Raw genomic sequence first — 25,840 nt, forward strand, 5'->3', positions numbered from 1 at the left:
CCCGACGCTGGAACCGGGGAAGTAAGTGACCAGTGGCCTCAATTTCCACCCCTTTCTCGGCCATACCCTAAAAATAACCCCCGCCCGGAGTACCCTTGTAAAATACTGAAACTCGTGAACTGAATATCTGACTAATCTGAGATGGACTGGTTGCTAGGCATAACTGCATTGTGACCCTATTTTATACCTAGCAACTACTCTGACAGCAGGGGGGGCAGTGGGGTAGAGGTAGCTTTTAATATTTATTAGCTGCTTTTATTTACTTATTTATGTAGTATTACCCTTGTTTGTTTTGAAGGCTAAAATCCAGACTATTCTTTGTGGTACGGTTTCCCTGAACTGAAACTCTTCTTTGGAAAGCCTTGTTGACAAATAGTGACCTGATATTTCATTACTTTTTGTGGTTTTGAGCTGTAGCTTATAATGTGAATACATTGTAACACCACCTATGGTAGAGCACTATTCAGTGGGTAATTGTTACTAGGTTGTGTTAGCCAACAATGAAATATCGTTAGTTTCTATGTACATTTAAATTTGGAGTTTGGGGCAGATGGTGCCTGTATTTGGATTGTTTCCATTCTAGACTAGTTTCCTAAATTAGAATGCCTACAATGGAATTGCCATAAATAAGAGGCCTAAAAACAGCAGGCAAAATGGTATGTGTTAGAGTAAAACTGGCGGAATCCCGCTAGCCTCCGTGTCATACTGGGAGTCTATGGGAGGCTCACGCACCTCCTCTCTCTGCGCTGAAGAATGGACACAACACTTTTCATGTTATATGTGAGTGGTGTAGAAAATGTAAACTAGCTTAAAATCAGCACCGTGTATATACATGTACAGTGTTAAAAAAAAGCTATTCACAAGGTGGTGATTTGCCTTCCCGAGTGTAGATATTAGCCCTGACATTTTAGCTGCTGGTGCAGTTATGGTGGACACTGATGTGTTGAATGTGCAAAAAGAAAAGAAGAAAGGAAAGTGCTATGAACCTTTCCACCTATGGTGACCATACACTTACAAAAGCAGTCAGCCAAACACTAATTTGACCACCATGTAGATACTGAGTCTCCCATGCATGATCAGCTCGGCGTGGTGTATTTCATTGTGAGGAGGAAAGAAAGTTGCTGCCAGACAACCCTGGGTGCAACTGATCTTAATTTAAAAATATTTGCATTTAGTATTAATATTCAACCTGCTCATCTTCCACAACTACCTTCTAAAGCAATATTGTCACTTTACCCCAAGACTATAACTTTTTTCTATTATTTTCTGACTAGCGCCATAGGTTGATTTTTTTTTTTTTTTTTTTTTTTTACTTAAACTAATAATGTTTCCTGCTCTATAGTTAATTTTATCTCTTGCTACAAGCAAAAAATGAGGGCTTCTAACGTAATCGTGTGCTGTGTAAATGAATTTCCTACCTGGCAATTGTCATTGTTTAGACGCACTCTGTCACAGAGTACCTCTAATGGCTTCTCTTCCCCTCTTTTTGTTTGTGTTCTTTTAAACTGAAGATGTTGAGAATGAATGAGATTATTACTCTCTTTTATGACACTTGGTGATGTTTTTAGTCTTGCCGAGCTTCTGTCATATGTCCTGTCTTTTAAAACCCTGTGTAAAAACTTGTCCACGAGTTGCATTTTCTGTAATGTACTTAAAGGGGATGTCCATTCAAGCGATGATGGGTAGGTTAGAACAAGTAAGATGATGGTATAATTCATTTCTACCTGCAATGCTGTTTTCATACATAGCTTGTCAATCTCATGCTTAAACGCTGGTGTATTTTGGAATCTATTACACCTGCAACACTTGAGCCCCAAAGATGATAGTAAAATCCCAGTGTTTTTGAGCTTTGTTCACCTGAATCATGGGTGGTCCTGTTGTTGCAGCCACCAGGGAAAAGCCATATAAACACCACCAGTACTGGATGTGCAAGCTTTTAGGTCCCTGCTTTTTCTTTATAGATTACTTTTAAACACTATGACCTTTATTTGTTCTTTACTGCCAATTGAATCTACTGGGTTGAAAAGTTTAGACACAAGAAGGCACAGAGCTTGAAATCGGTCATCCATAATTGAATTAGTTTTATAATGAAGTCACATTTGCATCCTGAATATTCATCGTTCCTTAAAGGAAAGCTGCACCATGTCTTCCCATAAGCTGTACTTGGGACTGCAGTTCAACCCCAATGAGATTGAGCTGCATTGCCATCAGCTACTTATCTATTTGTACATAGGGGATAACTTTTAATCTTGAGAAAACAATCTTTAAGCGATTATCTTAGCAAACTTTAATAGCACGTGATTTGGATTCTTTTTTTTCCCCTTAAAATCCTTGAATGGACATCTTCCACTCTGGTTTCCATATATACATCTGTGGAGCCGGCGCGTTTAGCCGGATCTAGTGATTAGAATGTGGCATTTCTTTATCAGTTCATTTATGTGTTTACCATTTTATAAGAAAAAAAAAATAAGGCGCACTAATGGTTTATGAAGATATGAGAAGTGAGTATGACCTGACTCCATTATTCATAATTATTTTACCTGAAATTTTGCAATTTTATTATTCCTTCCTACCCTTTTCAATTTATAGTTTGTTTGTTTTTCCCCCTCCTCTCTTTAGTGCATGGTTGTGCAGTTATTTCTGAGGAGCCCCAAGGCCTTTATAGTCTACCAAGATCCCATAACAGGTTTATTAATGCAACATGTGTGCTTAGGAATGGCAGCTCCTACAACTGTAGAATTTAGAGGTTGCACATAGCTACAGTCTTGCCTGTTAGGATATGTTTTTGATAGTTCATCTAGGGATGTTTGCAGTCCTGTCTGGGAGAGTTTTTTTTTCCCTCTCCCCTTTAGGGTCTGTTCACACGTACAGACTCGCTGCGTAAAACTCGCACAGAACTCGCATCAAACTCACATGAAAGTAGCTGCATTTTTTGTGGTGTTGAACTCGCCTGTGAAAATCAAAACTCGCATGTAAAAATCGCACCAAACACGCAGAGAATACACATACATTGACTTGATAGCAATCGGCATCGCTGCAAATTTATGTGCGAGAAACTCACAGCGATAAATACGTGTACGTGTGAACAGACCCTTAAAGGAACCTTCGTTTTTTTAGGTAATGGGAATGCCCAGATATGTGTGGGGGGGAGCATCAAAGTATAGTACAGTGGTTTTCAAAATCTATAGCTTTACAGAGCCAGTGTTTTTCCCAAGCCCTGGTTACTGGTAATTTTCATAATAGATATAATAGAACATTTGTTTTTGGATTGACTTTAAGCTCTAAATATAGCCTATGAATAGAGTGAGCTCCTTCTAAAAGTCATGTTATTCGGCTGGTACAGGCCTCTCAGTGTCCACCATTGTATATCAGAGAATAGTACATCAGACATTTCCCTCTTACTGTATGTGACCCTTCCCCTGACTCTACTTTATGCGCCTTTTCCATGGACTGATGCTGCTTTTTATTTTGAAATCTTTTTTTCCCCTGAACTCTCATTCCTTCCATCTGCTCTTATTTTATTTTAGAATCTTATTTAATTTTAAGCTATGAAGCAACTATGGTAAACCAGGCTTGCTCTGATTTGGCTGTTTTCCTGTGGAATATAAAGTAACCCCCCCCCCCCCCCCCCCCCCCCAACCCCCTTTGCTGTTTTGTACTTTTTTTTTTTTTTTTTTTTTAAATGCAAACTTTGGTGATGCCCACCAGCTCAACACAATCATAGTGTAAAAAAAAACGCCTTTGCACCAAGTGGTCCTATGAGATACTGGGTACAGATATCTCTTAGGACGGTCTGTGCAAAGGGATTGAATCCGGTGAGTGACTTGTATTGTGTTCTGCCGTCTTTTTATTTTCTGCTTCCCACATTGCTTTAATGTTTATGTTGGGGAACTGAATCAATGATATGTTGATAGTTGTTTTGTAGACCATACCGATAAATAATATCAGTCATATACTTTTGCCACGGTCATACACTTCCATACGCAGTAATACGACGCACCCAGCCCAATTTACTTATCTTGTAAATTATAATATGGAAAATTATAGAAATTAGGCTTGCTTCTTTTTTTTTTTTTTTTTTATTCATATATCGAAGTCTTAAAGGGGTATTCCAAGACCTCCGTACACCAGGCAATTTCCATAGTGACTCTGTTGTTTTAAATAGAACCGTGGGTGCGGCAGGTGTCAAATTTAAGTTTCCAAGGTTCTCTGTACACCTTAAAGAGGTATTCCAGGAAAAATCAACTTTTCCCCTATCCACAGGAAAAGAAGGAGATCACGGAGAGTCACTGTATCGGCCTCCGGCTACTGTGTAATGAATAGGATCAGAAGTACAGCACATGGCCCGTGGCTCTATTCATTTCTATGATGCCATGCAAAGAGCTGAGTACCCAGGAAGAGCTTACTCTGCTTTTTCCATTGGCTTCATAGGAATAAATAGAGCCACAGGTCATCTGTGCTGGGGCCTGATACGGAGATCAGCGGGCGGGTACAGAGGTCGTAAGTTGATTTTTCCTGGAATACCTCTTTAATCACAAGAACAGCTAATATTTTGGGATTAAAAAGTGGATACACAATGTGTGAACAAGGCCATATGTGCAGGGGATGCAAAACAGGTGATGTGTGAGGTGAGTATTAGTGGTAGAGAGGTGGGGCTGTTCTGAGCTATTACTTCTGTGCAGCCCTGTAACATGCAGCCATATTGCTATGTTCTTTAGTGTTATCTAAGTTCAGAAAAACATAGATTCTGGCTATCACAAACCCCACAGCTATTCTTAGGTTGTGCATGATATTACAATTCTGCTCAATTCACTTTAATGGAATTAAGCTGCAGTACCACACACAAACTGAGGACAAGAGTGGTGCCATTGTCCAGTTTAGCAAACCCCTTCCTCCTACAGCCTATGGGAAGTTTTGTTCAGTTGCCATCTCTTGGTGAGAGTGGAAAACAAATACAAAGAGGGACGGCATTTATCAAGGACTTTGCACCAGTTTAGGTGAATAATTGGGATTTTTTTGCCCATTTTTAGTTCTTTTCATGAACAGTATTCGATGGGTGAATATTTTTTAGATGCATCTGCCTGTTTGACTATTCACCCAAAAATTTGCTTAAATTTATCATTTGCGACTTTTTAAAAAGTCTGGTCAGTACCAGGTGAATATGTTTGCGCAATTTTTTGTGAATAATCTTTTTCACAAAATTATAAAATGTTTGTTGAATTTGCCCTATTTGGCTGGGTTAAAACCAGACGAAAAATTACATGTTTTAGACTCGATAGTAAATTTCCCCCAAAGTGTCTTGTGCTGGTGGATATTATATAATACTTCACTTCCCCCACGAGGAAATTATTTACTTTTCTTCCAATAATTACTCCAGGAAGACACTTTGGGTATCTGCTTATTGTCAAGAGAACAAACATGGATTATTCAAAGCGGAGAACCTCTTTAGGGACCTATAATGTGTAGAGAGCTTTGGAAACTTGGCATTTGAGGGACCGCCTAGAATAACAGCTCTGGTTTGTTAAATGAGTCTTGTGGGTCTGTTTTACGAACTATAAATTTGTTCCCATTTCAGTAGGGCTGTCAAACTCTCCTTTGTAAAACTACAATTCCCATCATGCCTGGACAGCCAGAGCTTTAGTAGTTCTGCAACAGCTGGAGGGCAGTATGTTTGACCCCTGTGCGCTAAGGTTAATGTTCTATAGCAGTTAGTAGTTAAGGGGTTAACATCAGACCTAACAGTAAAATAAAAAATCTGTCCAAATTGAGGTTTCAACGTCTCCACCCAGTGCTGGGGGGGGGGGTCACAGTGTGAGCGTTCACACAGCAGTGAGCTGCCTAATGTAAATATCACTTCTCTCTGTTTCCTGTTTTCATAGATCTCTGGCTATGCAAGTTTCCAGTTGCAGCAGCATAATCATTGGTTCATTTTCCTATCTGACTTGTGAAATGCATGACTTAACTCTGTATATCTGTGGATGTGATCTAGCTCATCTGACCATGTCACTGTTCTTCATCTTGCAGTGGACTAAAGAGGAAGGGCTTAGAACTGCCACCTCTGCTGTCCCTAGCCTGTTTGTCCCATTGAACACAGACCCCAAAGAAGTGCAAGAAATGAGGAACAAGGTAAACCTCTCATTTGTTTTCACTTTGTAGCTGTTCCTCTGACATTAAATTGTGCTCCATTGCAGCTTGACCATACACAGGGGTGACAAATGTTTCTGATACTGCGCTAAGATTTTCCTACAGGCTGGAATGCAGTCATAGAAAAGAAGGATTAAACCCCTTTGTGCTGGTAACACATACTATTCAGTTTCATCACAGTTAGGTCCCTGAGCTCCGCATCGGTCCAGCACAATAATTCATGTAAATTAGCCAGTAATCCTAGTAACCCCTCAGTCATCCTCTATTCACATCTTTTCTTAGGAGAGAAAATAGTATTTTGTGAGGAGTAACCAATAGCAAACCAGTTTTCAGTTCAGGTTAATGAAATGAAAGCCACACTTTCTTAGGTCTCAATCCCATGTCCGCAATTTGTGTTCGTAATGGCGGATTCGCAGTTACGGACAAACTGTTCCCATTAATTTCTATAGGGCCTGGTTACAAGTTTTACAGATCTGTGATTTGGCCATGATCCACAAAAATACTGACGTGCTCTAGTACGGGCCGTAATTGCAATACCATCAGTCAATAAGATGGCCTGTAATTTGCTTTTGTAACATTCGTAAATTACAGATCCGTTTCCCCTTTATTTTTTATCAATTCAACTTTTTGGGGAACTTCAAAATTACGGATGAAGGTGAGTGCGTTACATAATGTTATGGATCATGGATGATCCACATCTGGTCCACAAAAAAATTCAAGCGTGTGAATGTAGCCTCAAACAGTTACATGTGGCCAAAATTATCTATCTTAGGGCCTATACATGGGACACACAGAGCCTTACAGAAATCAATGCTTTATATACCGGTGTATGAAATAAGAATAGTACAGGCTCTGAATACATGTATTGCAGCTCTATGCACATAGCTGTGGTTTTCAGAACCAAGTCCTAACGGTATGGGTTGTTAAAAAAAAAAAAAAAAATTGCAACAATTCAACTCTGTTCATTTGGATGACATTTGTCCTCTATTTTCAGGAGTCTGAATACTGGGGTCCCCAGCACTCCAGAATATGGATGGCAAATGTAGATGGGGATAACTTTTGATCCATAGAATAATCCTTTAACAACAATACTACACATAAGCATACACAATACAATCCTGACCCTTGATTAATATTGAAGAAGCTGCACACTGGAGGATTCCTGTGTGCGGTGGCTTCAATATTAATCCAAGCACAGCTCTTGTTTTTGCAGATTGGTGGGCATCTCCACCAGTCACATGGTCGGAGCATATCCACCATGATCAATGTAAATTGGTTTTATGCTAATAATCTCTGCTATGCTGACCGATCTGCTTTAGATGACTACTACAGATTGATCTAATACGCTGCTAATAGATCTTTAGTCTGCTAATCAATATATTGATTATACCTCTTGTTTTACTTTGTCTCACAGATAAGAGAGCAGAACTTGCAAGACATTAAAACAGCTGGTCCTCAGTCCCAGGTTCTCTGTGGCGGTGTAGTGGATAGAAGTATAGGACAGGTCAGTTCCCAATATTGATTTTCAGTGCAACAGGTTTTTTTTTCTTCCTCTGCTCTAACCTTATTTTTTGATCAACAGAGACTATCTGTGTACAAGGTAAGTGCTAAAGGCAGCTTCTTTACTTTGCAAACCTGCGTAGTGTATAACAATAGACCCAAGTGGCTTTGGTGTGTGGTACAAGCATGGCCGTGACAGACGCTTCTGCCGCCATCGCTGAATGCCATGCATGATAGAGCTTCTTAATGACCTCTCCTACTGGTGGCTAGAAATAGTGTAGGTTATATAACACTATAGGAATTTATAGCTATATCCACTCTGTTAATTGGACACTCTTCTAATGTTTAAGAAACTAAACTTCACCAGTAATGGAAAGTTTTAAGAACTTGAACACCTTTTCTTTGGTATTCTGTAAAAGTGTTTCTTAACTTTATTTGGTCCTGTACCCTAACAGGTCATGATTTAAGGATTGTGAGAATGTCTGTCTGGTTATGACTGATGTACTACTAAGAGTTAAAGCAAACATGCAGCTATGACCTATAGGGACTTGGAGTTTAGAAGCACTTTGACCCTTAAATACAGAAATTCAAGCAAGGCTCTAGTGGTTTCTATGGCCTTTTGTTTAAAGGGAAAACTCTCGACACTTTAGAAGCATCTAACATGCTGATTATGTCTCTCTAGCACCCAAGGTGGTCAGGATGACGGTAAATTTCTTACCTTGATCCTTGGTGCCATTCTCTAGAATGTTGATGTCTATTAGATATGTCCTCGGTCGACTGATCCACCCCTTCTAATGAAGTGCTCTGCAGTGATGTCACTCTGGTGCTCCTCGCTGCAAACAACTGGATGAATATTTATTAGAAGTGGTAGCCTTGCCCCCAGTGCACCAAACTGCCTAATTTACATATGTAATAAAATACAAAGTTCTGGAAAACTGCACAGAGAATCAAGGTATGAAAATATCCTTTCACTTTAACGCCCATGTGCTGTAGGGACATAGCAGGTCAGAGGCTTCTAACCTACTGATGGTTTCCCTTTAAAATGTTTTCAGATTTCTAGAAGTTTGCCAATTGGTGTCAGCTGAAAATACTGCATTTGTTTTTTTAGGCAGTTTTTATGCTGGAAAATGAAGATAATGCACACTTGCCAGTAGTTGCTTGGACCGTACATTAAATAAAGCAGATTTGTAGCATGTACATCTGCTGTAATCGCACACACTACTGGCAAATATGTGTATCGGATCTCTGCAGACCCATACATAAACTACTAAACAGGGTTGTCTTTTGTGTCACTCATCTCTGTAGTTAAAACCATCTCTCTAGTAAATTGATCCCCTTCTTTTTTTATCCTCTCTACTAGACATCTATAGTACAGAAAGTTCACTTTGTGCAGACTGCTGTCAGATAAGCTGCAGTGAGATCACAGGAAGCAGCGATTACATTTATTGCAGCTGCAAAGATATCTGCAATAGAACATGTTCACTTGTCTGTCTGACTACAAGCTCAATGAATGAGCACGTAGAGAGCTAGGCTGTGTGTTTACTCAAAGTGATGGGTGCAATCCAGTCCTTTCTCAGCTCTGTCTTCAGTCTGAACCATTTTAAAGCCATGCAGTGATCCATGTTCACATTTGTGTTGCTGCGCGCATGTTCCACCCTCATTGCTGTCATGTCTACTTGCATGTTCTCACATCTTTAGTGTTATATGGTGTACATGAGGTCTGGTCTGCTGTGTTTACTCGATTTGCTGTTTCAGGATGCACCTCTTTCAGACTGTTCGGAAACTCTTGATGGGTTCGATCTGTCAGAGCAGGCCTTTAGTCCAGCTAAAATCCACTCAGTTAGAAAGGTATATACAGCCCTGTTGTTGCTTTAAGAATTTGGGTAGCTGTCAGAACACCCTTTTTATCTTTTTTTAATTTCTGTGCTACAATATTTAAAGAATGATGGAATTTCATCAAAAGAGGCTGTATTATTTACTACAAGGCTAAGTTCAGACTAGTGTAACATGGATGCTGTATTACATACGCGAATCTTGGCCTTACCATAGGTTTAATGAACTGAACTGACAGCTTGTACATTCAGGTCATTAGATCTGAAGTCGGCCCAAGACTTTTGGCCATAATATAGATGCAAAAATGTCTCTGTATTATTTTAGTGTATATTTAGCCCCAGTCTCTGTTCTCCTCTTATGTGGAGGTATAAGTCGGAATTATCTAACACATGCCACTATATAGGCATACATTGGGCATTGACTACCATTGTGACACAATGTGTAACACCGTAAACTATGCCTACCTATAAAGGTAAGAAAAAAAAAGGCGCACACTGGCCCATCATATGCCACAGTCAATCTTTGTGCATATACTGCATGCATTGAGGGGGGTTGTAGGCATGAAGGTATACATTGGGATGCGAACAAAGCCTATGCTTAGCTTGCGCCACCACTACTATAGATTAGTCAGGGTCCAATCACACTGCATAAACTGTTCAATTTAGTGTCTAGGGGTCATATTAGACTAAGCGATTTATTTATTTTCCATTTCTTTTTTAGATTAACGATAAACAAGCCCTTTTGGGAGCAACCTGAAATCATTCACCATAACACACAGAGCGATAGTCCTTAGTTACCATTGTAATTACAATTGCTCGTATACTCCAGTATACGAATGATTGTAATTGCGAATGAGCGATGTTTACATACACCAAAAGATATGCAAATGATTAACAATGGTCAGCTCAAAAGCTGCGAAGGACACACGGACGAATTTCCGTTAGTTGTTTGATCGTTGCCTGCATACACATGGAACGATTATAACTTAAATTCCACCGATATGATTTTTTTACACAATAATCTTTCCATGAGCCCTTGTCTGTCTAGTAACCGTTCCAGACCTTCCTATCCCACATATCCTATAATATAAGGGCCATATAACTACATAGAAATTTCATGTGACAAGATTTTCCTTTGACATTATCCAAAGTTTAGCAGTACTGGAGATTGACGCATTTCCTCATTTGACCACTTGTTGTATAGCCCTACACAGACTCCCATGCGACACGTTAGTACATTGCATACACACGGCTACACATCTTTGTACATTCACAACTGGTCATTTTTGCTTCTGGTAAGCATTGAACATCTGAGATGCAACATCCAGTGTGGAATTACCCTTTGAGTCAAGCTGGCTCCTAGTGTTGCATGCCGCTAGATATAGATAGAATAATGGTGTAATTCTGACCTGCTCTTGCATGGCACTTATTGCTAACATTACTTGATACTGCAAGTTTGGTCTAGACATTCCAAGCACATTTTGTGTTCTCACATATATGTAGTGATGTTAAAGTCCATCTGTATCCTAGGAGCCTGATGATAAAAACACTGCAGTTACCACTACCCGTCAGACTATTATATTTATTGGTTGGTACAAAATAGGACAAATACATCCTTGAACATTGACTGTATAAAGGAGCAAAACATTACTTTAAAAGGGGTTGTCCAGTTTAAAACATGGCTGCTTTCTTCCAAAAACAGCACCTCTCCTGTCCTCAGGTTGGATGTGGTTTTGCAGCTTAGTTTCATTGAAGTGAATGGAGCTGAATTGCAATACCACACACAACCTGGGTCTATTACACTGATCAATTAACAAGGGCTGCATGGACATCCGATGTCCTTGCAGCCCTTGCTAAACTGGCATACATTACCTATCCCGGGTCCAGAGCTGCTCTTGCGGTCCACTTCTCCCTGGGTCCCGCGTGCTGCAGCTTCAGAGCAGCCTGTCTTAAATGACAGGCCTCTCAGCCAAACACTGGCCGCAGCGGTCCCGGCCTGTGATTGGCTGAGCGGCCTGTCAGCTAAGACAGGCCACTCTGAAGCTGCCGCGTGCGGGACCCAGGGTGAAGAGGAGCAAGAGGAGCCCTGGACCATGTATTTATTTTTCAAATCGTCAGCTGCTGGCCACGCACCGCTATTACACATAGCAATGTGCGGTCGGTGGCTGACAATTATAGGTCACAACTTATATCAACGATCAGCCGATGACAACGATCATCGGCTGATCGTTGTGTTTATTACACGGAACGATAATCGGCCATATAGCGCCGATTCGGACGATTATCGTTCCATGTATTAGTACCCTTACACAGATCATATCATATGCTAGATTTTATGAACCGGGGCAGACGAGCTCCATAGACTTATTGCTGTGCTCTTCTCCTTGTTATATCTAGATAGTGGCCAGGGCCTGAAACCTGTCAGAACTTTTTTTCTTTTCATATCATGTTTCAGAAACGACACCACTCATTTAGAAGCTGTTAAACCACACACAACTTGTAGACGGGTATGGCACTGGTTTCGTAAAAAGTCAGCCATGTTTTTTTAAATCCTGGATAACTGCTTTAGCGTAGCTTCCCATGTACCGCATCGCAGCGGATTTTCTGCTGCGGATCCGCAGCAGATTTGACTAAATGAATGAACACCGCATCAAATCTGCACCATCAGATCTGCTGCAGATCCGCAGCAGATTTGGCAGTGCGGATTAAATGCTGTGTCAATTCATTTACTCTAATCTGCCATGGATCCGAGTTTAAAGGGGCCGGGTCACATACCTGCAGCGGAATGAAAATTCCGCTGCAGGTATGTGACCCTATAGAACTTCACTGGTAAAAATAATAAACAGCAAATACTTGCCTGTGCATACACATTGTATTCCCTCTTCAGTGTCTCGGCCCCAGCTCACTAGCTGAGGCGGAACAAAACACTGATTAGCTGAGCAGTCCGTCAGTGAGCCGGGACCAAGAGACTGAAACAGGAGTGTAACAAGGGAGCGCAGACAGCTAAATATTTGCTGTTTATTATTTTGCATGACTTGCAAGCCACAAACATTTGCTGGCTTATTTGTGTGGAGTTTGCTTTCCAATAGTATATAGCACATACGTCCCTGAAAAGAGCCCAAATACTGTTTTTGTTTATCAGTTTGTGCACTCGGGTCGTCTTCTGCACTTGTCCACAACATGTTATGCATGCAAATAATGTAATCCTAACTAAATTATCGTAAATAGTGCAATTAAAGTGTGACTAGCATTTCTGTTTGCCTCAGTGGTCCAGTAATAGCGACATCTGCAGATTCATCCCATGACAGACCCTCTTGTATATTTTCTATGTTCTGACAAGAGCCAACCTATTATCTGCAATGTCCGTCAATACTTGTACAAAATAAATCAATAATGAAGCCCTAATAAGACAAATGATTTTTCCTGTACAGTATTTGTTCCTGTTGGGATTGTATATATATATTTTTTTCCCCCACAAGTTATCTCTCTTCCTAGATTCATTGCCCACTGTGAATTTAAGCATGTTGTTTTTCTTAATACTTTTCCAGGGAGAGCTGATTACAGCCTCAAAAGCGATTATTGAGAAGGAGTACCAGCCAAAGGTCATAGTCAGCACCGCTGGGCCCAACCCCTTCAACAAGCTGACCGACCGAGAGCTAGAGGAGTATCGGAGGGAAGTGGAGCGCAAGCAGAGAGATGCTGAAGGTGTGTTCCTGAATGCATTGTGTGATGTACATACACGTGACATTATAACACTTCAAAAGGGTATTCCTATTATCAGAATTTATCCCAAGGTCGTCAGTATGGCAAGTTACGGAGGTTAACCGTCCCCTGAATGAACCCTACCAATGAGCTAGTTATCACTAGAGATGAGTGAACTTAAAGTAAGTTCAGGTTTGCGCAAACCTGAACCCTCTGTGAACGGAGAAGAAAGATGCAGCTTTAGGGCTTCCTGGAAAACATGGATACAGCCATAGACCATAGGCTTATGCCAACCTGAACTTACAGTAACTTTGCTCATCTCTAGTTTTCACCTACCCTGTGGATAGGGGATAACTTTTGATTATGTGAATACCCCTTTAAGGCTAGGTTCACACACAGTATTTTTGTTAGTATTTTTTTAGCCAAGACCAGGAGTATTTTTCATAGTATAATAGGATCGGTGATCTGACTCGAGAGCGACTGTCTCCTCAGCATCCATATAAAACATTTCTGAAGTCCTTTGTTTAGTTTCCCCTCCATGTGTTGGCCTTAAAGGGGAATAGTTAGTGTTTAGTGTCTATGTGTGAGGTATTAATGAGAACTTATGCCACTGAAATAAAATGATATCCCATGCTAAACCCATGCTAAACTGGCCCAGCATATGCTAAAAAAAAAATTATTTTTACATATGTTGGGTGCGTGGCAACCTATGAGAGTGTTAGGGTTATTATCTAAATACTACTTACATATACTTCTGGGGTAAATGTGGCCTTATATGAACATACAATATGGTTGGCCCTCAGTATAAGGCTTATAAATGTATTCTTCAAAGGTTGTGTTTAAGAAAGCTTTACTATTGTGACACCATCTGGTCTGCCATTATAATATCCGGGACAATATTCCTTATTTATTGCAGTGAATAGCTTTGGTTATTACATAATTGTTCTTTCATTAGCGTTTACTCTATATGCATCCTAGCTTCCTCCATCCAAGGTAGAGGAGATGTGGAGGAAAGAATAAAGTATGCAGACTCCAAGGGCCCCCATTCACAGTCCACAGATGCTCAACCAGAGTTGGCCAAAGATCAGGATCTATCGGATCAGGCCAAGGTTCTGCCAACTAATGCATCAGAAGAAGCGCCAAATGTGATCAAAGAACGGGAATCATTGGTTGACCGTGTACCAGTGATTGAGGTGTCTGCTACAGAGTTAGAGGAGAACTTGGATGGTTCTCTTGAAAAGACACACAAATCGGAGTCTCCTCACAGAGAGTTTCACACAGCCGTCATCCGAGCTCTTAACATCAACTCAAATCTGGTGCTTAGTCCTGCAGGTATTTTCACCAGCGTGGCACCTATGTTTCCTCACTGCTGATCACAAATCTGGTGCAAAAAAAAAAAATCTCTCAATGGTGTTAATGGTAGTTTCCAAAATCTCTAATAAATCCTATTCAATAAGAGTAGACTGATTCCCCCCCCCCCCCCCCCCCCCCCCCAGTGTGATCTACATTATCCATTACCAATCTACACTTTATCATAAATTGTCCCACATGACACTCATTCCGTTTGGTGATTCTGATGTTTGTTTTGGCGCAGTAAATCCTGGTGATGGATAGTGGAGTATCTTGTGTTTGTCTAGACCCAAAAATTTCCATGTCAGGAGAAAAAAAATTTCTTGCAAGATTCCCTAGGCTTAGAGATAAGCGGATTTAGAAGATGGAGTCAAATCCACTGTGGATCCCTGCCCTGTACACTTATGGGCAGACAAACTCGCAGCGGGATGGACATGTCAGCAGGGAACCCCCGAAGCAGGTGATGTATACGCTCCGGTGGCAGAGGGGGTTAACGGGCGGGCCCATAATTGTACAGAGCAGGGATCCGCAGTGGGTGAATGCACCCTAAAGGGGAATTCCAGAGAACTGGTATCAGAAAGTTAAACGAGATTTTTAAATGGAAGTAAAATACAAAATTGTCTTCCAGTACTTATCAGCTGTTGTATGCCCTGCAGGAAGGTGTGTATTCTTTCCAGTCTGACCCAGTGCTCTCTGCTGCCACCTCTGTCCATGGCAGGAACTGACTAAAGCAAGAAAGGTTTTTCTATGGGGATTTGCTACTGCAATTCCTGTCACGGACAGAGGTGGCATCAAAGAGCACTGTATCAAACTTGAAAGAATATACCACTTCCTGCAGGATGTACAGCAGCTGATAAATACTGGAAGACATATTTTTAAATAGATGGAAATTACAAATCTATTTAATTTTCTGGCACCAGTTGATTTAAATGAAGGGGGAAAAATCGCCGGCGTTCCTCTTTAATAAAGAGACTTAATTATTTTCTGAAAAGTCTTGCAAATAATACTTTCTCCAACTTCAAATGCACAGGAGGTATAGATATTTGGCCTATATCTCTAAGCACAAACAACCTAAAACCTAGGATACCTTTTTTAAAGTTAATTTATTTTTTTTACACTAGACAGCCTTTTAGATTTACCAGTTTCATGCTGGTGATGTTGGTATTGCTATATTTTTTTTTTCTTTGTTCCTGGAGATTTTTGGGGTCCGGAAATAGCGTTTGTTCTCTTATGTGCCGATTTCTTTCTTTGCAGGACCTGTTGTGTGCTAAGCTCTTTTATTTTGGAGTATTTTGTGTATTCCCTAATAACCATGCCTATGCTTATAGGAGTCCCAGAAGAGGTGACGGAACAGAAGGACATTCCTCTTGATCATTCCCTAATCCGCACACCTCCCAGCACCCCCATCAAGCAAGAGGAAGGTATGTCTGCAGCCCCTTCTATATCATGGGTTACATAGGGGCCACAATTGCTATTAGTACTAAGAAAGCAATGGGGCCAGAATTTATGGTAGTCATGTTAGCTTATCAAATGTATTCCTGTCACGCTTCACGATTTTGTTTATTTTTGTGTTTTTTTTTTGTGTATTATATTTTTTTTACCTTCTTGCCTTTTATAGGTATGATGTAGAAAGTTATGTTTTTGATCTGTGGTCTGCAACATGTCCACATTAAGTAGTTTATTTGATACGCATAATTTTATGTCACCGGCAGTTCCATCTGCTCTTGCTGCATTGTATAAGGCTGAAAGATTCATCATTCTGTAGCTTAAACGAAACCAAAACATGCAGGTCACACGCAAAGCTTTAAACATACATGGCTTCTAGTGCATCATTTCTACAGCCTTGGATAAGTACGGACTACAACTATTACTTTTCCTTCCTTAAGAATTAGTCTGATGACTCTTCCCTCAGTTTTAATATTGATTTTTGTAAGCGAGGTTGTCTGGGTTTATAACACTGATGGTGCCAGAAGCCCTGCACTGTCTATTGTGTAGATTATATTCAGTAGGAGCTGAGCTTCAGTAACTTGCACCACCACGACATAGCGGACGATGCAGGGCTTCTGCTCGTGTTTGTTGTGTATAGATGCAGCAGCACTCCGCCTATCAGCTGTTCATGCCCTATCCTGTGGATAGGCCATCAGTGTTATGAACTTGGACTTCCCCTTTAAGTAAAACAAAGAGCATACATAAGAGTATAAATACAACATTAGCACACCTCCAGTGTGTGAGACATAACTTCATTCCTGTGCACTACAGCTACACCATACCGCTTCCCCTCCCACTGCATGCACTCGCCCCGGCCACATGAGATTCTGCACTGGTCATTATTTGCAGGACCGTTGTGAGATTCCTGACTATGAGGCTATTTTGGATATAAAGCTATGTCCACTCTTGCAACATTATTGCCCCGGTACATGTAAAATCAACTTTCCCAAAAAACTTGTGATATGTCAGAGATCAAAAGTTTCATCAATGAGAAGAACAACTCCGCATTTAGTGTGTTGATTCTTGGCTTCATGTCATTGTGTTATTCAACTGGGCCAGTAGTTGTTTGTAAAGGTGGACATGGCTTTTAGGCTTGTTTTGTTGGGTGCCATATTATTCCATGTTCCTTTTGGATTAGTGGCGCTTATTTGTATATATAAATTAGTGATTTACTGCTTATCATTCAGGCTTATGTATTTTATTAAAAATGCATTCTACAGTATGCAAATAAGGGGGAAAGCTATACTACATGAGCTATGAATCAATGAACAAGGTGCTTAAATACAGACTGAACCTAGGCTAAGATAAGTGCAGTATATTGAGGATCTCCATCCTATCGGGCTGCCCTTCTGTCTGTATGTGCAGTCGGCACTGTTGTCTGTGCACCCCTGCCCTCTCCCTTCATATTGAGGTCATATGTCTGTGAGTTATCCGCATTCACCTCTGCACTTCTCGCCTATATCATCTCAAGATTGTTGCCAGCTATTCATTTGACTATAAAACATCTTCGATGAATGCATTAGACTTTTTTTTTTCTACTTGTGCTTTTTTTTTCTTGTGGCTGCCAAACAAACAGGAGATGGATATGCTAAAGAATACCTGTTACCATAGTAAGTATCATCTCATTCTTTCAATCCTATTCCCGTTCTCCTTTATTTCTTCCTCCGATCCTTGTGTGCTTTGCTTCATTCTATCGCATCTTTGTTTTAATTAACTAAATAAGACCAAATAAAGCAAGGATTTAGTTATTATTCTAGTGGAAAGATGCTGTTTGTTAGATGTCAGCCTAGAGTTCTCTGGTGCGACTTGCAACAATGCTGGCCCATAGCCCATGGAGGTGACATAGTAGCACCATATATGAAGGTTACACAGCGTAACTCACAGCGTATACTGAAAACTACAATCAATCCCTATGGCTTTGCAGCATTTCTTTCCGCAACTACAGCAAAACAAAAAAATTGCAATACCTGTAAAGTAAAGCATTTTAGATTGAAATCCTCGTAATGGTGTGTTCTACAGGTTATGACTTTCCTATCGAAACTAATAGAGTACATCTGAAGCATGTGAATATATTTTTAAAGGGATATTTCCGACTCAAGGTCTTGTGTTTGGGTTTGTTGGCTTATGGGCCATCGACAACAAGTGTTCCTACGAACACTCACTGAGCCAATAATTGGCCTGTAAATTATATTATTGGCTGCACATCTCTGTAAACAGGAGACGTTCGACCAATAACAATGCATTTAAATGGCTACACGAATTATACAGCGTTCGTTCGTGCGGACCGACAAATCGACCGACCGTGCTGTGTAAATGCACTGCAAATGAAAGCCGATTGGCACTTCGGCAGCACATTGGGCAATCTAAAGTTTGAAAGGGCCTGTCTGATGGGGAAAAATAGTATTGTTATAACAAAGAAGAAAAAACTGCTCATCTCAGAAAATGGCCAGGGGGCGGGATCTGCATAAGTGCACAGAATGCTGTGTATTGAGAGCATTCATAGCCCTCCCTCTTAGCGTCCAATAAGGAAACCACAGGGGCTGTCAGTCATAACTGAGAGGAGGGATAGGAAATACAAATTGCTTTGGGCACCTAAGAAGAAGAGCCCACCTCCTATGATCTTCAGTGTTTTATCTTAATCCTGCAAGCTGCATGACCAAGACCACAGGTCTGCCTCCCCAACTTCTTTACGCCCTGGAGATACCCTGCCTGTTATTATTTACACTCTGGAGTAATGTGTAGCACTTATATCACACATCAGTGCTCCCAGACTGTAAGTATAGAACAGTAGAGGTGGTTTATGAGGTCAGTGATGTAAATTTTCTTTTATTACATTCGCTGTAAGTATATATATTTAAAAAAATAAATCTATCCCCATGTGACAGGCCTTTTAAGCACCCAACATGTTATCAGAATTGGTCAGACAAATGGAAGGTGTTGACTTATTGACCTTGTAGTGACTGGAATTAATTTCTGAGTTTTTGAGTTCTGAGTTTCTGGTATGGGTTCGGCCATTGAGGTATTAATATGAAGGAGGCGCAGAGTGAAGCTGCCTTGGTTTTGTTTGCCCTTGAAAGAACCATTGGCTGAATTTTATAGCCTGACAGGAGCATGCTGCTATTCTCCTATTGTAAAGAGTGTCTATATGTAGCAGACTAAAGAGCAGTTAATTGACCTATAACTATAATGAAATTACTATCTACAATAGGCCAACAAGGGCAAAGTCTTATTACTGTCTGTACGGTTAAATACATACATGGCGGCGCGTTTTACATGTGAGGGAAAATCCTCTGTGGATTAGAGTAAAATATATATCTGGATGAGTTTATATAGATGTCATTCACACGCTGAAGAGCCATGTTTGGGCTGTGTTCACATTGGAGGTTTTGTTGGGAGACTCCAGTAATGATTCTAGCAAAATTCTGAACAAATGAGCTGAGTTGTCTGGTAGAATGTCGGTCTCCATGTCAGTAAGCCGATGGCCCCCCGCTGTAGCCTGTAGAGTACATCAGATGCCATTGGTGTCAGACATTTAGCAAGCCCGGCGCTGGTGTCATTTCTGCTCCTATAGAAGTGAGAAGTATGAACAAATCCTAATTCTGTTGTATATTACCAATGTTAACATTTAGTAGAGCAGGGGTGACATATGTGGTGTACTTGCAGCAAATGTGACATGGGTACGGTGCTGGTTATAGTGTATCGGAGCGCTATTAAGAAATGTGCTGCGCATCTATGCCACCCTGATCCAGAACAGGGCCTCATCCTCTGGGTAGGGATGCACTGCAGAAGCTAGCTGGAGTTTCAGGTTTTTAGATCTGTGGCAATGTAATGTGTAGTGCAGATCTCCTAGATTTTAGTGTGGACCTTCTTTCTTAAATTTATATTTAGGGGGTTGTGTTTTTTTTTTAACCAACTTTCTACATCTGTAGGGTGTCGTTGTTTTGAGGAAGAGGTTCTCTTGTCTATACAAAGCAAATTGAAAACAAATTACATTTGTTATGATTCATTTACTGCATTGTAACCACAAAAGGCGCACACCCTAAGGCCTCATTCACACGTCCGTAATGTTGGCCGTAATTGCAGTCTGCACTATGAAAAGGAGAGGTCCTAGTACAGACCGGCATTTGCGGCACGGATCACTATTGGTCTGTGCATTGCGGACAAGTACGGATGCATATCCATAGTGCAGTCTGCAATTACGGGCCACACTATGGACATGTGAATGAGGCCTAAAGCCTGAGCTACTCAGATTACCTACATCTTAGTATCCCTCTGCACCACAGCTGTAGCTCAAAAGGCAGCACAACATTCCTATATAGCCCCAACCTTTGCCTGGGATTCCATGTATGCATTTTGAACGTGATGGAAACCTCACCCCTGATACTTCCCCAAAAGCCGTACAAGGTTACAGGGATTATCAGCAATGTCATGTGACTGTTGCAGGAGAAATGGGGACGTGATTTCCACCGTATTCAGACCACATGTGGAAACATGGTCTTAATATTCCTATTCACTCAGTAAGTGGTGACACTATCTGTACCTGATGGTGCCAGTAACAGCACACAGGAAAACAGTAGTGACTGTATGACTTTAATGGGGGTCACCTCTGTTCTCAGATATAAAGGAATCTGAGCCGGAACATGGCCCACATCATATTACTTCAATATGCAACCATATTAAAAACAGTCCTGTCCAGACTGCAGGTCTGATGACCCGACGTGACAGCTGTCAGGTCATCAAAAACGCGTTCAGACTGGGACTAGCATCTCTAATACAAATGCAAAAATATACATGTGAGACTGGTGTGAAAGAGAGTGGTCTAAAGTGTCTAGCTTGTCCAAAAGTGGGATTGTACCTCTTTAAAAACCACATTCCCGTATTGTTATACCTGCTTACACTGCAGCGGAGGAGCATTGATAGCATAGCACATGATGGATGTTACGCCTGGGTCTGGATAGGAAAGGACCATTTGCCATCAGTAATGCTCCTCAGTGCGGTAATACTATGTGTATAGTGTCAGTAACGCTGACAAATCTATTTCTGGGTGTAGAATTTGGTATATGTGAGGATGATCAAAGTTTTTTTTTTCTGCGCTAGGGAACAGAACATAGCAAGGACAGCAGCATTTCCTATGATTTCTAATGCTCCTTATTTCCCCTAACTGGTGGGTGTTGGGGGTTAAAGAACTAACCTCATTCTACATCAATGATTCAGTCCTATCATGTGTCCAATTCTTAGTTACTCCTAACCAGTTTCTAATATGGAGTCAGTAATCCTAAGACACGTCAAAGTGATTTTCTTTCTGTACATGATGTTTAACTGGCTTTTAACATACACTGGGTTGGGAGTTGTCGGCTTCTTCCTTTTTCTTTTGAAATGCGTATAGTGAATGTATTACACACTTCCTGATAAATTTACATGGAAAAAGATGTAAAACTTGTCCACGCTTAATAAGAAAATAAAGACTATTGTTTTCTCCTGATGAATATGATGCCCTCTGATCATTGACTCATTGAGTCATTACCCATGTTGAAAGTGTGTAATAACATTCCCCAACTTCGTTCCTGTCCTGTATAAAGTATATGAAGTGGCGGCCATTACTGATTTTTTGTGTTTGATCCCTCTCCAGAATCCCAGCACGAACAGACTTACAGAGATGACAGTGATGCCGCAACCTTTAAGCAGACTCTTCCCGACCTTACTCCAGACGAGCCCTCCGAATCCCTCTGCTTCCCAGCACCTACTAAACCAAATGAAGAAGAAAAGGCTTCTGTAGAAGACCACCCACAGGTCCAACCAGAGACCACCACCTCTCCTGAAGGAGCTAAAGAACCTGAACCTCAGAACATTGAGCCTCCTCCCGCCACGCCAGCAGCGGAGGAAGTGGCACAGGCAGAGGCTGCCCAAGCAGCAGATACTGCACAGGCAGACGCAGGCAGCGACGAGTCTCCAGGAAAATCCCCCTCCAAAAAGAAGAAGAAATTCCGCACGCCTTCCTTCCTGAAGAAGAACAAAAAGAAGAGCGAGTCCTAAAAAGCTGCAGGAGCACTGTCATGTTTCTGAGAAGTCAGTTCAGTAACCACTAGAATGTACCCGATCGTATTGTTTGTCTTTTCATTATATAAAGGAATGCAAGAACCCACAATAACTGAACCTGCTAGTTGTAGCTTGACTGTGAAAAGGTTAACCCGGGAAAATGTTTCCTTCCATGTAAGGTGCTAACCTGTGTGTTCAGCGGCTCGCCACTCCAAACTGTTCACCTCACACCGTGTAGATGTCCCTACAGTCCTTTTTACCTTTTCCTGTTTTATTTTTTATTTAGTTTGTATATTACTTATTGCACTCCCTCCTGCCATAAAGATGGCTTCCCGTAGCATGCCTCTTGTAAATAATGGGCTTCTGCTTTTGCTCCATAGGGGAATGACTAAACCACATCACAGGGCCTTCCCTTAAAGCGTCACCATCCTTTTTATCTAGCAGCCTTGCCGTCATCCCATTCCTGTGCACTGAGCTGCTTCCAGTTGCAAGTGTTTCCAGTAACCCTTTCCTAGCTGGCCCAAGTCGACTCTGTTCTCGCTGTCTAATTCTAGCTGATAATAGCTATTTGCTGGCATAATTGTGTTCTTTTTATATCACTAGGAACTGCTGCTGCCTTAAAGACATGGAATGAATACCTAGTCCACTCCCCCCACCCCCTGTCCATCTGTCTGCACAGCTTTTTCTATTCCCTTTCCTGTTGTAAAGGATGGATATGAACTAAGAAGGTGCATTCACTTCATATATAACACTGCACACATTATACGACTGTATCCAGTCCCTGGCCTATCTTATTGGGATCAGACATGTTTCCTCCTATGGCCCTAAATTCTGTCAGGAAATAGGAGTATGCTTTGTCGGCTGATCTCTGATGATAGTAGCTGCCCTTTCCTATAGTCGCTGCAGTCGCTCGTCACCCTCTTTGCTTCATACGGTAAACCATGTCTACATGAAAATATGTACATTCCTTTTGGAAGTAAAGCAGCTACGCTAGGTAGATCACTGCGTGCCATTGTCTTAATAACCAAAATGTGAATGCACCTTCGGTCAGACACATCTACACTATCCATACTGATGCTGAACAATAGACCATTGCATTTACTAATAGTTATACCTGTTACCTACACCCTCACTGACGGCAGCCATATTGTGGACCAGACTCTTGCTGGGAGTGTAGTCTTATCAACCCTGTTGGTCTGCAGGCTTGTTGGGAGTTGCAGTCATATAACAGCTGCCTTGTAGACCACTGTGCTAGTGACATCACTGAGCACCTTTTTGATGGACTACAAGAATTTAACCCCCCATAGCTGGATTGCCTAGGCTGTTTGTAGGCCACAGGTGCACTTTTTGGTATAGTCTTTGTTTCAGAGTTGAGTTGAAGGATATAACTTGTTTTCTAGGTACCATCTCAACTTTTACATCATTTTTTTTTTTCTTTTTTTTTTTTGCATTCAACAACCTGGAATGTTCATTATACAAAGGTGAGATTCCGCCTGTAATGTTGGGTTCACACAGCGGCAGAAGCCAGTTTGCTGAACATCATATGTGCCGCAAGCCAAAGGTTTCCCAGCCATGAAATTATTCTATGTAGAAAACCGTGTTTGCAAGCCTTGAGTCTTCCATGCAAAAGAAGTAATTCATCTCTGCTTCTTATAATCCATCTCTAGAGCACCTAAAATCTCAAAAGTTTAGCCCTGAAATACTGTGAATGAAGCCAATAACAGGGATTGTTGTATGGCCTCAAATAGAAAAGTGCACTCCAGTTATTCAGCAATGTACCCTGCACCTTCCTATCGGGGGGGTCCTGTATTTATATATAATCTGTTACAGTGCATTATTACCTAGCTTTTATTTAGGATGGGGAAACAAGCATCAAGCCCTGAAAACACTGACTTCATCTTACACCCAGTGCTTCACTCCCCTTTTCCCCAGGATCAGGAAGCAGAGATATGACAGCCACTATGTCCCAACAATTGTAGATGTCACATCTCATATCCCGGCTTCCTTTGACCTGGAAACTGGAATATCTTCAGTTTTTAAGCTCTGAACATAATACTATGAACATTTATAACTGGATACCTATAGATAAATTCTATATTCTTCAATTAAAAACCTATGAGAAGTATATTGCACTTTGATGTAACAAATATTACTGGATAAATTTACGCCATCACTTCCCCCATAGACTATTGCCCAGTATGTAAGTAATGCATAACTCCTCACCTCCCCTCACTGACTATAGGACAGGGACCTTCAGCTATTATTCGTAAGGACCCACTGAAATTCATTCTCACTTAAACACATTTTGATTTAATAACTTTTTGGGGGTTTATTTGCAAACATCTTTATTTTCCAATGAGTTAAATTCCAGGTCTTTGTATCACAGTTTAGTATGGTAATGTATTGATACTTTTTAAAAGGGTCATGTATTTTTTTTTTTCTTCCTTTCCTTGTATTGTTTATTTTACTCACAAATAAATTTTGTTTAAACTCCTGATGTGAAGCTTTTTTTTTTTTTATTTATCTCCAGTTATTGATCCACACCTAGTTAATGTCTGAGGCCTATATTGTCATTAAAGTGTAAGTCCAGAGTTTGCAAAACAAGCGAGAGGTGAACTCTGGACATACACTCTGACGTGTATAGGTCTTATTACATAGGGGAATTATCTGCCAAATCAGGCAAATATCATCTTGTGTAATAGAGAGCATTCAGCTGATCATTCAGCGACTCTGTACCCTACGGGAGTATCTGTGCCCTAACTTTGCACCACCCCTCCGTCCCTCCTCCCCGCCCTCCTCATCATTAGGAATGCTCCAGGCAGATTGCTTCCTATTCCCCACCTGTGTTACCACGGCACATGGGCTGGATCGTTAAGACACCTGTGCAATGTTCATACAGAAGTAAATGTTCCAGTGGGATTCCTAATGATGAAGAGGGTGGGGAGGAGGGACGGAGAGGTGGTGCAAAGTTAGGGCACAGATACGCCTGTAGGGCACGGGGCTGCAATTTTAAAATTCATTTTTTTTTATGACAATAACTGCATCAGCTGACAAACGGACTGCAGGACAGATCTTGGATTAAAAGCAGCTATCCAAAGGTACAAGTGGTTTGGGGGGGGGGGGGGGCAGATTGTGGGGACAGGGTCGCTTTAAAAATCAACAAACACCAGTCGCACATCTGTCCGTGTAATAGGTGATGAGTGGCTGACAGCTGATTAAAACAAGGGCTGCACAGACATAACTATGTCCATGCAGCCCACCCTGCATGATTATCAAGTGTGTCGGTCCGCCCTTGGCTATGTTCCCATACAGTATTTTTGGTCCGTATTTTGCCACCAAAACCGGGAGTGGACTGAAAACACAGAAAGGCTATGTTCACACAGTGCTAAAATCGAATGGGTGGACGTAATTTAATGGTTAATGGCAAATAATTACCGTTATTTTAAAACTGCCATTGTTTTAAAATAACAGCATTATTTGCCATCATTAGCGGTCATCCTCTCCATTTTTAACATTGTGGGAACATAGCCTGTATTTTCAATCCACTTCTGGGTTTGGTGGCAAAATACTTACCAAAAATACTGTATGGGAACATAGCCTGATCTGTAGCTTTAGAAAACGTGTGTTTATTTTCTTAGAGCATTAACTTTTATCCTGCTATTTTACAATCCAGTTATAACCAAAGGAGTATCATAATGTTAAACTGAGCATTTACTATGCAAAGGAAAACTGCTTCTGATTACAAGCGGCTCACTTACAGTGCTGCTTACTCTGCAAAACAGTATTGT

General features: G+C 41.0%; 1 protein-coding gene across 10 annotated transcripts in view; it reads left to right on the forward strand.

The window, feature by feature from the left end:
* Nucleotides 1-23,499, forward strand: part of ADD1 (adducin 1) — a 64,593-nt gene extending 41,094 nt beyond the window's left edge. For 3 of the 10 annotated variants that reach the window (XM_069977336.1, XM_069977335.1, XM_069977338.1), the window contains exons 11-17: nt 6,025-6,126; nt 7,559-7,648; nt 7,727-7,744; nt 13,025-13,181; nt 14,157-14,510; nt 15,857-15,949; nt 21,646-23,499. In XM_069977336.1, coding sequence (XP_069833437.1) covers nt 6,025-6,126; nt 7,559-7,648; nt 7,727-7,744; nt 13,025-13,181; nt 14,157-14,510; nt 15,857-15,949; nt 21,646-22,049 — 1,218 coding nt within the window. In that variant the 3' untranslated portion in view covers nt 22,050-23,499. Of the gene's footprint in view, nt 1-6,024; nt 6,127-7,558; nt 7,649-7,726; nt 7,745-13,024; nt 13,182-14,156; nt 14,511-15,856; nt 15,950-17,592; nt 17,628-21,645 lie in introns of those variants that run through there. The other 7 variants (XM_069977337.1, XM_069977339.1, XM_069977343.1 and 4 more) reach the window with 5 other exon arrangements.
* The last annotated feature ends 2,341 nt before the right edge of the window (nt 23,500-25,840 follow it).

The sequence above is a fragment of the Dendropsophus ebraccatus genome, chromosome 7, assembly GCF_027789765.1.
Source record: "Dendropsophus ebraccatus isolate aDenEbr1 chromosome 7, aDenEbr1.pat, whole genome shotgun sequence".
Lineage (NCBI taxonomy): Eukaryota > Metazoa > Chordata > Amphibia > Anura > Hylidae > Dendropsophus > Dendropsophus ebraccatus.